The sequence below is a fragment of the Peromyscus eremicus genome, chromosome 15 (genome assembly GCF_949786415.1).
Source record: "Peromyscus eremicus chromosome 15, PerEre_H2_v1, whole genome shotgun sequence".
Classification (NCBI taxonomy): Eukaryota; Metazoa; Chordata; class Mammalia; order Rodentia; family Cricetidae; genus Peromyscus; species Peromyscus eremicus.
The window spans coordinates 303,831-319,754 of NC_081431.1; the positions used below are offsets into that span (position 1 = coordinate 303,831).

Here is a 15,924-nt window from a genome sequence, read left to right on the forward strand (position 1 = left end):
GTGTGCCACCACCGCCCGGCCCGTAAATCTTTTTCAAAGACTAAGCCTGTTGAGAAACCCAGTAGATACAGAAGTTATCAGAACAAAATAGCAAAGAATTCCAGATAAGAATACGTCATGTGATCACATGAGAGTCCAGAATAATAATCTATGAATGTAAATAATCAGGAGACTTGACAGGATTAATTCTGACAAGTTCCTAGAAAGACATTATGATCATAATATGACAGTACAAGATATGTTAGTACAATATAACATATTATTTCTACTTGCTGTGCTCCAGACTCAAATTTATCTAATTCTCTTGAACAATCCTACGAGATGTTTGATTTATATTTGTTTTGTTTGTTTGTTTGTGACAGGATCTCACTATGTAACCCTGGCTGGCCTGGAGCTTGCTGTGTAGACCAAACTTGCCTTTAACTCACAGAAATATACATTCCTCTGCCTCCTGGGTTCTGGGATTAACGTGTGCCTCCACTCCTGGCTATTTGTATGTTTTTAATTGAGGAACAAGAGAAACTTTAAATGGTTTGCCCAAGTTTGAGTCAGTCATGGAAATGGGACTAGAGCCCAGGCAATCCTTTCTCCCAGAGCAGAATGGATGATTAAAGATACAGAAGCGGAGTAATATGATTGTAGGAGATAGCAAAGATGCCAGGTCACATCAGATGTGTCTAGACGTCACAGCTCTTGGACAGTGTTTGTTCACAGACAAATTCTTCATCTGACTAAAGTTTAGTTAGATTTGTTTAGCAGTTTTTTAACTTATTTAAGAAACTTATCCTTCAAACTACTATAGTACAGAAAAAAAAAACTATCTAAAAAACCATCCTTCATTATTGTATATATCTTACCATAAGCTGCCAAAGAAAACGGTAACTTTTTCTTTGCTCATTTAGTTATTACGTAGTTGGTATGTCAGTTCTACACTGTGTGCTTAAAGGTGATGATGCATATTGGAATGGTCCTCCCCCACATTGTGAAAGTAAGTAAATTCTATTTTTCAAAATTTAGACTATTAGTTCTCAACTATTTTGGCCTCAGGACCCTATTATGATTTTAGATTAATAAGTATCCCCCAAATTTTTTCTTTACAGTTATATCTATTGATATTGATCATGTTGGAATTATAATGGAGATATTTTAAGGGCAATAAATTCAATACATATTAATATATCTCACATGTTTTTATTGAAATTTTGAAAGTAAGAATAGGGACATTGCTTTATGTTTTTGCAAATCTCTTTAATATTTGGCTTGGAGGAAGATATTGGGTGTTAGTTTGTTCAATTATCAAAGTTTGTCACTTCTGCAAAAACATTGTACTGTGAGGATGAAAATGATAAATGACAGCATGTTAATATGAGTCTAAGTCACCATCCTATTGAATGAATGTACCTGTACCTTAAAGCACATTTCTCAATCAGTATTCAGCTTGATTTTGTTCATGACAAACAATTTTTCACCAGATGGTCAGCATCTTTTCTATTGACTAGGACAAAACTTAGCATGACCTCATGTATAAACATTCTTTCCCTTAGAAAAATGAGTGTTGTCCTGAAAGGTCATTTCTGTGTTAGTGGTTTAAATATGAGGTGATGAATTTTCTCACAGAAACCCTTTTCTAGATGAAAATTGGGGTCATAAATAACTTATAGAAATCCTGTGTTGATGAATTTGTTGACAATGATTTAGAGAGCTTCCTAACACTGTCTTGAGTAGATACACTACCTTGCTTTTAACTTATTTCCCTTTTTTCCCGTTTTATAAAGAAGTTTATTGTTTACCACCTCCAAAAATAAAAAATGGAACACACACCTTTACTGATATAGAAGTATTCAAATACCGTGAAGCAGTAATTTACAGTTGTGATCCTAAGACGGGACCAGATAAGTTTTCCCTTATTGGAATGAGTATGCTCTTCTGTTCTGGTCATAACACCTGGAGTAGCAAGCCTCCAGAATGTAAAGGTAATCATCTTTCCTTCATTTGTAAATAGTTTTACCTAAAAATAAACATAGTGAGTGTATGTCCTTCATCCTCTTATAAAACAGTTTTCTAATTTAATTTCATAGATGTTAAGTTAAATAAAAACTAATTCTAGTTATGAAGTTTTCTTCTCATTTTCTAGAGTGTGAGCTACTACTTATAGCTATGAAGTAGGATATTTTTGTTTGAAAGAACCAAAACACTTAACATATACTGGCTGGAAAATAAGGAAGTGTTATCTTGTGTTACAAGAAGACAGAACAATCTAGCTACAGGTAATGCCAGAATAGATTACGATTAGCAGCCCTCTCATTGAAAGAATAGTAAAATCTGGCAAAAATGTTTGGTTTTTGTATTTTTTGAAAAAATTAAAATGTTTAAGACACTAAAGAGTTACCAAAAACATGGAGACACTGAAAGGGTTTTTCTCCTGAAAGAGAAATACCACTGAATCATAGCAAATGTTTATCTTTCCAAGTGTACATGGAACATCTGCAAGATAGAAAACAATACAGACATTTTTGTTTTGTTTTGCTGTCTTTTGCTTTTTGTTATTTTGACACAAGGTCTCACTATGTAAAACTGGCTAGCCTAGAACTTATAGAAATCTTCTAGGTTCTTCTTCATCAGTGCTGGAATTAAAGGTGTATGTCACCATAACTGGTGACTAATACAATTTTTAAACAAATATAAAAAAATAGTAATTTAAAGTACATTACCTAATCTCAAGAAAGTAGAAATCCACAAAATTTGAAAATTACGCAAGATACATCTAAATAATCTATTGGTAAAGAAGTCAGCAAGAAAATTGGAAAGTATGTGAAATGCATAAAAATGAAAACAACTTCTCAGGTCAGGATTTGCCAGGGTTCATCTGAAGTATTATTTCCTAGCACAAAATGTTTGCTTTAGAAAAATAAAAATTGTAAATTAGGGACTGAGGGACCTAGCCTTAGCCTTCCACTGTAGTAATCTAAAGAGCAAATTAAACCTGAATAGCAAGTTGCAAGAAAGTACAGCAGACATCAATGAAATACAGCAGACATCAATGAAACTGAAAAGAGAGGGGGGAACAAGAAAAATAATCAAAACCAACAGCTGTGTTTTGGAGAAGATGGATAAAGTTGATAAAACTATAGCCAAATGTGTGGGGCAGGGGGAGGTGGGGAGAAACCAACATTAAGAATGAGAAGGAACAGGCAGTGGTGGCACACACCTTTAATCCCAGCACTGGCAGAGGCAGGCAGATATCTGTGAGTTCAAAGCCAGCCTGGTCAACCGAGTGAATTCCAGGACAGCCAAGGATACACAGAGAAACTATGTCTAGAAAATAAAACAAAACAAAAACAAATAAAAAAAACTGTAAATAAAGAATGAGGAGGAGGACATCACTAAAGATCTTTCAGACATTTAAAGGATGATAAGGGAATATTACACACAGTTTCATGGCCATCAGTTTGACAACTTAAATGAAACTAACATTTCTCAAAGACACAAGATACTGACTTTACCTCAACAGTCCTTATCTTTTAGAGAAATATAATTTGTAGTTAACAGCATTGTCCTGAGACCAAAAGTTATAAATAAAATGATAAAATTAGCAACAATATCCTTAAAGAATATAAAAATAAAAATGCCCAACAAAATATGAGAGCAAATCCTGTGGTACATTAAAAAGAAAAGTTTTTTCATGACGACAGGACTCACCCTTGTAACTCATGGTTACAAATCTGCTTCTTTGCAAAAATTAATGTAATTCACTATCAAGAATTATATATATACCCTAACCCTATATATAGTCATCTTATTAGATGAACAAAAAAGTAACAACTGCAAAAAGTAACTAAGAGTATATGATAGAACTCATCTTTTTGTGATAAGACTCAGCAAGCTAGGAGAACATAATTATCCTTTCACCTGATAACAATATCCTACAAAAGTTCTATAGTCAACATTGTGGTAAAAGACTCATTTCTTTCTAATTAAGGATCTAGATAAAATAAAATCTACTCTTATCACTTTGTTCAGTGCTGTGCTGGAGCGCCTGACCAGAACAATAAACTATGAGAAGGAAAAACAAAGAGTAAAACTGTTTCTGATACTACACACACACACACACACACACACACACACACACACACACACACACAGCAGTACCAGGTACTGGCAAGGATGTGGAGTAGTTGGAACTGACAAATTGCTGGTAAGAACAACACAAAACAGAGCAAGCATTTTGTGGAATACATTTGGGAATTTCTTGTACACATACACTTAAATAAATATATACACTAGTATATACATTTATATTTGACTGTTAATGTTCTTCATAATCTTATAAGCCGATTTTCTTTTAAGAATTTCTTCTTAAAATAAGATTGGATTTCCATTGACCTGTCTTCAGATTAACTAATCTTTTCTTTTATTATATTTAGTTATATGAAATATCTATTTAAAGTTAGGGATATTGGCTATAATTTGAATGTAGTAAAACACATCCTTTCAAGTACTATGGAGATCTGACAAACATATTAAGAAGCACACTTAACTACCACAGTCCAAACAGAGAAGTTCCAGCACTCTAAAATGTCTCCAGGTCTGCTTGTAATCTACCCTTCCTCTCTTAGTTCCACAACTAGCCAACCACTAGACTGTTTTCTATTCCAAGCATGGAATTGACCACCCACCTTTCAGAGTGGCTATTTCACTAAGTCCATGGCATATGGAAACCATTTGTGGCTTTGCATAAACCAGGAATTCACTATTTTTGTTGTTAAGGATTAATTCATTACTTCAATTAGCCATAGATATTTGTTTCTCATTTCACAAGGTGAATGTGTTTCTAGTTTGGAGTGATTGTAAATAAGGTAGCAAGAACATCCTTAAACATGTTTTTATTTACATGTTTTCACTTAATGTGTGTTGTTGGGTTGTGTGGTACATGTAGTGATTTGAATGTCAATGGACCAGGTAGCCTCAGTGTTTGAACACTGGCTGGGAAATTGTGGAATATTTAGAAGGTGGAAACTTATTGGAGGAAGTGGGTCCCTGGGAGTGGGCTTTGAAGTTTTATAACCCAGTCCCACATCCTATCTGTTCTGTGCTTCCGGTTCCACTAAGATTCGAGAAATCCTAGTTATACAATCCTGCCACCAAGGAGATGCTTGTAACTGTGCCCTTCCCTCCATGATGGGCTGTGTCCTCTTAAAGTGTGAGCCAAAATATACCTTTCCTCTCTTAATTTGTTTCTTATCAGATATTTTGTTACAGTTATAAGAAAATTAACATGTATAACACACACACACACACACACACACACACACACACACACAAGCAAGCAAGCAATTTTGTAGGTTTTAGTAGTTTGCTACACCTACTGAAAAAAATTAAAAGTAGTCAAAGAAACAACCACAAAAAGCAGTTAACATTCAAAAGAGGTTACAGTTGGCTTCTCTTAATTGACACTGGTAAACAATGGTATCTATTAGGTACTAAAAGAGAAATGAAATAATTAACCTATAGTTTTTTTTTTAATCAAGAAGAAATCCTTCAAGACAGAAGGTTTAAAAATAAGTGAACCACTGCCATATACACAAAAGCTGAGAACTTTACTAGCCAACCTACAAGAATTGCTAACGGGGGCTAGAATGATGGCTCAGCAATTAAGAGCACTGGCCACTCTTCCAAAGGACCCGGGTTCAATTCCCAGTACCCACATGGCAGTTCACAACTTGCTTGTAAGCTCTAGGCTGAAAGGAAATGGTATCAGACATACGTTTAGGTCCACAAGGAAAAGGAAGAGCACTTAAGCTTACCAAGCTGAATGTGATCTGGTCTCCGCTGCTGCTCAGATTTCACCTCACAGTATAGTTTGACATATCCACAGTGCCTAGCCTAGCAATTTTGTCCCTCTCCCACAATTCTCCTAGTAGACTATGATAATAGATTGTGACTCATTTTACTTAAGGAATAGGGAAGAACGGAAAATACCCTGTGTACTAGCATAGGTTGAGTATTATTGTAAACTTTTGAGGGATCTGCGTGCTCATATTTGGAACACAAAATACATTTCTTCTTTAACTCTGAATTGTAGTTTTAAAAGTTTCAGAAAACTGATATGAAAAATAAACAATATTTTTATTAAATTCTGGGTGATTTTCCTCTTTTCAGTGGTAAAATGTCCATTTCCAATACTACAAAATGGAAGAATGACACCAGGAATTGAAAAAAAATTTTCTTACCGAGAAACAGTGACGTTTGAGTGCATGGAGGGTTTTTACATGAACGGCAGTGATACAGTGGTCTGCGATGCTAACAGCACTTGGGAGCCTCCAATCCCAAGGTGCCTTAAAGGTACAAAAGATGTCTTATGTTCATTCTTTGTTTTTCAGGTAGTTTTTGTTTGCTTGCTTGTTTTGAAATTTATTTCTTTGATGTTAAATATTGTGATACCTGGAAAGCAATCATTTTGGTATATAGCTCAGGCTTATAATCATCCTGTGCCATATATATGACATAAAATTCTGCTGTTGTGATTTTTGTTGTTTTTCTGGAAATTTTAGTTTGTTAGATAGAGTATAGCAGTATGTAAGTTCTCTTAAGAATATTAAAAAGTAGATTGCAACATTTTTTCAGAGTAAATTGAAACCTGACTATTGTTCTATAAATAAGTCAAGAATGAAAGGCATGGCTCATGATAATGAAAGGTTGATTTCCAATGTGGTCTACCCCAGTATAAAACCAACATTTGAGTTATTCGTGTTTAGTAAAATTCTGCTTCCATTTTTCTAAAAATCTTTAAATTCCTAGTGGAAGGGCCACTGATAACCTTTTTTTTTTTTTGAGACAAGGTTTCTCTGTGTAGTTTTGGAGCCTGTCCTAGAACTCACTCTGTAGACCAGGCTGGCCTCAAACTCACAGAGATCTTTGCCTGCCTCTGTCTTGAGTGCTGTGATTAAAGGCATATGCCACTACCTGGCCAGGGATAACTCTTGTGTTTTACCAAATTGACATTGTTATTTTGTTTTCTAGTTTCAACTCCCAGTTCAAAATCTTCATTCTCATATTTAACAATTTCCTGCTTATATTTTTTTTTAAAAACTAAATTCCTGGTGATTTTTTTCAGATACCCTTTAAAATTCCTGCAGTGTCTCTTTACTCATCATTTTTAGTCATTTAGTAGTACAGAAAGAAAGAATATATTTGCAGCCATATCATTCTAAGTTCATAATGTGAACTTAGAAAAGTTATGTCAATTTTAAATGTGTATTTCCATGTGTAAAATGATCTAGTACTGTTCTTATAGTGTTCAATACTTAAGTGGGATGCCCTTAAAGGACTTAACACAATACCTGGTGTGTAGGATACTCTTAAAGTTAACTACATGTCTTCTCTACTTGAATCAATCTTAATGAAAAGGAAGATCCTTGGCTTCTGTTTGTTGATGTGTTTTCCATGGTCAGCTTTGCTACTTCGTTCTTTTTTTCCCCCAAGTGATTTGCTTACACTTTTGCTCCTTATCATGTTAGATTCAGGTAATGTTTCATTTCCTGAACTGTGGTCAGCTTAGGGGTGAGAGTCTTGTTAGTCATTTTGTTTAGGGTCTTGTATATACTCAAGTTGGCCTCAAAGTCACAATACTCCTGCTTCAGTCTCTTCAGTGCTGGAATTACAGGCATGCACTATGCCCAGCTTTTCAGTTTTTTTTAAAAGTAGTGCATGTAAATAGAAATTTGTGCTGCCTCCAGAATGAGACTGGTATTTTGCATTTCCTCCCCACTCCCCTAACCTACTTAAAATTTTTGTTTGTTTGTTTGTTTGTTTGTTTTTGTTTTTACCAGGCAGCGTTGACAATAGAAACCAGATTACTTAACAACTGAGAGCTAGGAAGCCTCTGCTACTGAAGTGAAATAGAAGGTTTTTTGGAGACTCCTAATCAACTGCTGTTAAGCATGGAGAATTTGCTATGATGGGAGGAACCTTCATTCTCACACAGGGTGGTAGGAAGAGCATCAGACAGGACTGGCTGTCCACAGGATCCTAGCTTGACTCTGCCTAACCAAACTGACTTCATTTCTGTGAACTTTGGATTCCTATTGCTTTAACAAGGATACTGAACTCAAGTAAATCTCAATTATTGGTTCTAACTTGTTTAAAGTATTTCCTATCTCCTTAACATTTTAAAGGATGGAGAGAATTGTACATGCTCAGTTGCTTACCTAGTAATTAGAAAGCGTTTTCTTTTCTTTCTTTCTTTCTTTCTTTCTTTCTTTCTTTCTTTCTTTCTTTCTTTCTCATTGTTTTTTTTTTTTTAGACAAGATTTTCACTATGTACTAGAACAAGCTGTGTAGATCAGGTTGGCCTGGAACTTACAGAGATCTTCTGCCTCCAAAGTGCTGGGATTAGAGACATGTACCACCATGGCCAAACTCTGGAATACATTTTGATAATTCCTACAACAACCTGACACCTCCCAGTACCTTCCTTCTATATCATAGTTGAGTCTCTGTTGAAAGGAATTTTTGAAAGCATTGACAGTAAGCACTTGATAAAATATGTATAAAACACTAATTTAGTTTCCTATTTGGAAGACAAGGTATATGAGAAAAGGTTCATAAAGAAGTGAAACTAAGAGGAATTCTTCTGTTAAAAAAATCTTGGTAGAATTGTCAGTCACTTTTTATTGTCCATGAGAGAAAGATGTGCATTGGAAAGTGGCAGTGGCAGCAACCATCTGTACTGGTGTTATGGTAGGTCTGATGGTGTGTGAAAAGTGGAGAGATTACGATACCCTTTGTATGGTATCTGACTTTTTAGGGTGCACATGTTTACCTTGAACATGCTCTCTTTATGATTTACTTTTAGTTATCTTCTAGCATTTGTATTTTTAAAGTATAAAACTGTAATGAACAGTCTTGTACACAGGTCTATGCAATTATATATGCAGATCAAATATATTCATAGACTAAATCCCCAGTAGAACTATAAAGTACAGAATATATATGTATTTTTATTTTGATAGGTAATATTTTAAAAATTTCAATATTAGAATTAAATCCATAATTTTATATTAATAAGTTTAATGAATTAACAGACTCAATTTATTTTTCTAGGTCCTAAGCCTACTCATCCCACCAAGCCTCCGGTTTACAATTACCCAGGTTTGATAGTTCTTTATCCTACTGATGTAATCAAGAATTCCATGAGATATAGATAAAAAAATGGTGTCTTGTTTTAATTGTCATTTCTTTAATAAGGCTGAACTTTTTAAAAATACATTTTAAAGCATCTTTTGCGATGGGGGTAAAGATGCTCAGGCTTTCTTATCTCAAGTGATCTTTGCCTTTAGATTCTTGCCACTGAGTCCAATGGTCATTTATTCATATCCTCTTACCATTTTTTTCTAAAAAAATTTTATTGATTTGAATTTAATTGTTCTTTATAAATTAAAACCCTTTTAATGTGAAATGAATGTTTTTCTAGTATTTTTATTAACACTAATAAGTTTTAAATTTTCTATACTGCTGGATATAGATTTATTTTTATAGATTTAAATTAAATAATGTTGCCAAGGTTAATTGATACTAATATTTTAGGGTTGTTTTTATTTATTTTTGTACATTAACATTATCTTACTTTTCCTTTCCCTTTTTCCTCATTATTTTATGTGCGATGTGTGTGTGTGTTCATGTGTGTTTTTGCATGTATGTGGATACACATGTAGGATATATGCATGTGCTTGTGGAAATCTAAGGTTAAAGTTGGGACTCAGTCTCACTCCCTCTTCTACCTTATTCACTGTGGCAGGATGTCTCCATCAATCCAGAGCTCACAGATACAGTTAATCTCTCTAGTCTCTGGGAATCCCATCCCCTCTTTCCAAGGCTAGGAATACAGGTAGACTGTCAATATTTATGCAGATTTCTGGGGATCCAAACTTAGATCACCATTCTTATGTAGCAAGTGCTTAATCTATGAGCTATCTCCCTCACCCACCTTTTCTTTAAAGCAAAAATTATAACAAACCACATATTTCCCATTGATTTGTTCTTTCACTTAATGTCTTAGATTGGGATTTATTTAGATTTATTCCCATAGTAGTTGCATAGTATATATCATACTTTACTAATCTCCTAGTGGTCATGTGTGTCCAGAAGTTTTACATAAATGGGTGATTAGATATATTAATTATTCCTCCAATAGCTCTGAGTTGTGTGTCATATAAAAAGCTTTAGGTGAGGATGGGGATGGAAAGATAATTCAGTAGCTAAGAGAAAACCCTGTTCTTGTTCAGTCCCCTCACCTTGATTCTCAGCACCCATGTGGAGTGGCTCACAACCAACTGTGACTCCAACTTCAGAAGATCTGATAGTCTTTTCTGGCCTCCTCAAGTACTGCATACACATGGCACACACACACACACACGAATTAAAAAAATAAAATAAAATTTTTAAATAAAAAGAGGCTTTTGGTGTTCTCCTGGTGGGAATTACATTTTTATTCATATATCTGAGTTCTTTGTATCAAATTGTTGGTATGCTTGAAACACATGATGATATTTGTGGGGAGGAGTAACAGGTTGCTCCCTCCTTCATCCCCACTTAGGGGCTAAGAAGGGCTGATAGTTAAGTGGAAGTATAAGCAGAGCTTCTTCAGCTTGGAAGAAGACAGCTTGCCAAACTTTTCATTTTACATAAAGTCACGGGTATTCCAGCCCTCTCTCTCTTTTGAGCACTATTCATTCCTGCACCAGATTTGTCTATTTTTAAAATACAGTACTCTTGTTTTTTTTAGCATTTGACATATTTTTTTAACTTCTAGACCGCTCTTACATTAATTTTACAATTTAACCAGACAATTCTTTGGCATTACACACATACACAGACATTCTTGTGCAACCAATTCCCTTTCATCATCCCTAACTGAAACTTTCATTGTTAAATGACTTCACTTTCTTCCCTCTCCCAGCACCTGCTGAACACTGTTCTCCTTGCTTCCCCTTATAACTTTGTCCATTCTTAGTACTTCCTATACCTAGGTCATACAGCATTTGTCCTGACACAAGCCTTGCTCACTTCTTATAACTTTGGTTTTTTCGAGACAAGGTTTCTCTGTGTAGCTTTGCACCTTTCCTGGAACTCACTTGGTAGCCCAGGCTGGCCTCGAACTCACAGAGATCCGCCTGGCTCTGCCTCCCGAGTGCTGGGATTAAAGGCATGCGCCACCACCGCCCGGCCAAACTAAATCTTTTTAAGATCCATGTAACTTTCATCTTGTGCTAGGCTCTTTTATGTCTGAATAATACTCCATTATTGCCACATTTTGCTTATTTGTTCATTTTGGTAAACTAAGGTTGCTTTGTGTATACCTCCTAGCTATTCTCTACAGTGCTGTTTTGAACATGGAGTTAGATACCTGTTCAAAGTTTCCACTTTTAATTCTTCTGATGTATATCTAAGAGTAGAACTTCTAGATCATAAGGTGATTCAATTTCATTTTTTGAGGAAGTGTTGTCCTAGTCTTCCACAGCAGCTATATGATTTTACATTATTTTCTTACATCTTCACTCTCAGTTGTACTGGTCTTTTGCTTCATTTCATTTTGTTTTGCTTTTATAAGAAGAGCAATCTGTCTTTTTTTGTGTGTTGCTATAACAGAACACCACAGATGAGCTGATTTATAATGGACAGAAACTTAACTCTCATGGTTCTGGGTTCAGGGAGATATGTAACGTCAAAGCGCTGCTATTTAGCAAATGCCTTCTTGCTACATCATAGTATGCCAGAAGGGAAAAGAGAGGTAGGAGAATAAGTGTATGCAACATGGGCAGACTCACTCCTGCAATAATAAACCCAGTCCCTAGATAATGGCATGACACATTTGTGCCCTGATCATCTGAATACCCTTATGTCAGCAAGAATTTCTGCCTGAGTTTTAGAGAAAGAAAGCACTCAAGTCATAGTACTAAGTTAGTAAATATGATTATATATCATATTGGTTTTATTTCCATTTCCCTAATATTAGTAAAGTGTTGAGCATCTTTTCATGAGCTTGTTGGTCATCTATATATCTTATTTGGAGAAATATCTATTCAAGTCCTTGGACTTTTCAAATTGGGTATGTTGCTATTGAGTTTTAAGAGTAATTTGGATATTCTATAATAGCTTCTCAAATATGAAATTTTTCCTCTCATTCTCTACATTGCTTTTCTGCTAGTGTCCTTTAGTGTACAAAACTTGTCATTTTAATGAAATATAATTAATCTACTTTGCTGTTATTGTGGCCTATACTTTGTGTCACGTTCAAGAAATCATTGTCAGATCTAAAATCATGAAGTGTTTCCCCATGTTTTCTTCTATAAGTTTTATAGTTTTAGAATCACCTTCAATAATTTGATCCACCTAAATTTTTTTATATATTTTAAGGCTCTAACCTCATTCTTTTGGCTGAAAATATCTAATTTCCCAAAACCAATTGCTGAAGAGACCACCCTTTCCCAATGACTGTTCCTGTGCATCATTGTTTTTAAAAAAATCACCTTAAAATGTGTATGCGTGTTTATTTCTGAGTTCTATTCCATTCCATAGATCTGTATGCCTATCTTTATATCAATAATACCCTGTTTTAATTAATATATCTTAGTATATTTTGAAACCAAGAAGTGTGAGTTCTCTCAACTTTGTGTTCTTCAGATTTCATACTGATGGATGATCTATGGACCATAGGATCAATTTTTCTATGATCATATGGACCATAGGATAGATTTTTCTACTTCTGCAGAAAGACAGTGTCATCATGATTTTAATAGGGGTTACACTGAGTCTGTAAAGTACTTTGAGTAATATAAACAGCTTAAAATAATCTTTTGTCTAACAAACACAGGATTCTGTATTAAGATTTGTTGTTATGACAAAACATTATGAGAAACAATTTAAAATAAAAAAAGACATATTTTCACTGTTTCAGAGGTTTTGTTCTATATTCTGCTAACACCACTGCTGTTGACCTAGGGTGAGGCAGAACATCATGGAAGTGGGAGTGTGTAGCAGAAGAATCTACTCATCTTCTAACAGCTAGAGATCAGAGGAAAAACAGACCATGTATAACCTTCAAAGGCATGCCTATATCCTCTAGCAGGGCCCACTTCCTAGTTGCTACCACTTACTAATGCTGCCACCAAGTTACATATCTATCAATGTATTCTATTAATTTAATCAAAGCCCTCGAAAATGCCACCATTTTTCAATGACTGGGTCTATCAGTTGAGTACCAAGTCTTCAACACATGAGCCTTTGGGGGATGCATTGTATGCAAACCACAACCATATATTTCCATGTATTTATCTCTTGAATCATTTACAGCCAAGTTTTATAGATTTCTCTGTGGAAGTCTTTTACTGTCTTGGGGTTATTCTTAGTATTTTACCTTTTTTATGGTATTGCAACTAGAGTTGTCATAATTTCCCTTTTAAAGTATTCATTGTTCTTTGTTGTTTTTTGTATCCTTCAACTTTGCTGAACTCATTAGTTTTAGTAGGCTTTTGTGGGAGACTGTCTACATAAAAGTTCATGTCACCTTGTGGCTGAGGCTGTAGCAAAGTGATAGAAGAATGATAGCCTAGCATGTTTTTTTTTTTTAATTAAGAAAATTTTTATTCATTCCACATACTAACCACAGGTCCCCCTTCATCCCTCCTCCCTCTCCCCACTAGCCTTCCCCCCAGGCTCATCCCCCATCCTCTCCACCAAAAAGGTATGGCCTCCTATGGGGAATCAGCAAAGCCCAGAACATTCAGCTGAGACAGGTCCAAGCCCCTCCCCCTGCCTCAAGGCTGTGCAAGGTGTCCTACCATAGGCAATGGGCTCCAAAAAGCCAGTTCATGCACCAGGAATAGATCCTATTTCCACTGTCAGGGGCCCCTCAAACAGACCAAGCTACACAACTGTCTCGCCCATGAAGAGGGCCCAGTCCAGTCCCATACAGGCTCCACAGCTGTCAGTCCATATTTGATGAGTTCCCACTGGCTTGGTTCAGTTGCGTCTGTCAGTTCCCCCATCATGGTCTTGATGCCCCTTGCTCATAGCATCCCTCTTCCCTCTCTTCATGTGGACTTCCAGAGCTCAGTCTGGTGCTTGGCCATGGCTCTCTGCATCTGTTTCCATCAGTTACTGGATGAAGTCTCTGTGATGATAGTTAGGGCATTCACCAATCTTATCACTGGGGTAGGCCAGCTCAGGCACACCCTCCACCACTACTAGTAGTCTAAGCTGGAGTCATCCCTGTGGATTCCTGGGAACTTCCCTCGCACCTAGTTTCTCCCTATCCCCATGATATCTCTGTAGCTGAAAGCTTTCCTGTGTCCCCTTGTCCCATAGCTACTCAGACCCGAATAAACACACACAGGCTGATATTAATTACGAACTCTATAGCCATGACCTATTGCTCAAGCTTCTTGCTAGCTAGCTCTTATAACTAAACTTAGCCCATTTCTATTAATCTGTATGTTGCTATGTGTTCTGTGTGCCATTACATGCTGCTCCCTAGACAGCAGGATGGCATCTCCCCTGCCTCTGGCTTTCTTCTTCCTGTCTATCTGCTTGGATTTCCACTTGCCTCTAAGCTGCCTTGCCATAGGCCAATGCAGCTTTATTTATCAACCAATCAGAGCAAGCAACACATATTCACAGCATACCGAAAGACATCCCACAGCAATTCTCCTTTTCTTTCTAATCAAAAAGGAAGGTTTTAATTTTAACCTAGTAAAATTACATATAACAAAACAGTTATCAAGCAAGAATTACAGTTACAGCATCTAGTCTATTTGTATTTGGCAAAATTAAAGAAAATATTCTATCATCTATCCTATATTTGTGAGTTTAAAGTTTCATATCTAATTTATCTTTTATCATAACCAAAGAAAATTATAACTATTTAGTCTTCAACTACATCAAAGACCTCAGAAGGATATAATATTACCACAGTAAACAGGAAATGCACTGTAAGCACCTTCCAAAATTTTGGAAATGACAGAGACAGCTGCCTGCCTGGACAGTCATCCAAAGTTCCTCTGTAATGTTGGGGCATCCATCTTCAGCCAAGAGGTCTAGAGTTTTTAAATTGCTTCTCCCTGTGTGCTGTAGAATATTTGGCAGTCTCCTTTGTGAAGCAGGAACCTGAAGAACCATTTCACCTTGTAAAGTTCAGTGGTCACCTTCCTGCATGTCCAGTTTATATAACATATTATCAGCAGTCCAGGCAAGAGCAGTTTCTTGCCCAAATAGCTATTTTTGCCAAGAAGAATATAAACTCCATATGGAGTGTCTTTGATGCCCATCTTCCTCTTTGAAGTAAATTGGTGCTGCCAGGAGCAGACATGTCTCACTGTCCAGAAAGTCTAAGTTTTTAAAACATTTTAAATGCCATATTCTGTAGGTCTTTGAAGTGTTTGAAGATTACCTATCTAATTGAATTATATCTATATATACCTAGAAAACTTAACTAACATGACTGTAAGTTTGACTATCATAAAAGACTAATTATTAATCTGTGTTTCTTAATTACCCATTACAATCCAAATGAGTTACATAAACATAATACCTTAAATGAGAGTAGAAATATATGTACAGAACAATATTAACTTTAAATTTGTATCAATAAACTAAAATCCATAGCAATGTAAAATATTTTAAACAAGTTGTTACTCTTTGTCCTATCATATCTATATCCCCTTTTCTTCTTTAGAAAGAGATTGCATTTATAATCAACCTCCTTTAAATAAAAATAAACATTCATAAACAATATTTTGGGAATTTGGGCATAGTTCTCATACTACTTCCTGCTGGTTGAGGGTGCCGGCAATCTTATGAGGATCCTGAGAAAATTAAGAATTATGGTCAAGTCCTGACTGTAATGGTCTGTGAGGCTGCATAGTCTGA

At 35.7% G+C, this 15,924-nt stretch overlaps 1 protein-coding gene across 1 annotated transcript in view; it reads left to right on the plus strand.

The window, feature by feature from the left end:
• LOC131925840 (membrane cofactor protein-like) overlaps positions 1 to 15,924 on the plus strand; it is a 40,656-nt gene that overhangs the window by 8,103 nt on the left and 16,629 nt on the right. Inside the window, exons 4-7 of the mRNA XM_059281219.1 lie at positions 903 to 988; positions 1,776 to 1,973; positions 6,160 to 6,342; positions 9,103 to 9,150. Of these exons, the coding sequence (XP_059137202.1) occupies positions 903 to 988; positions 1,776 to 1,973; positions 6,160 to 6,342; positions 9,103 to 9,150 (515 nt within the window). The remainder of the gene's footprint in view (positions 1 to 902; positions 989 to 1,775; positions 1,974 to 6,159; positions 6,343 to 9,102; positions 9,151 to 15,924) is intronic.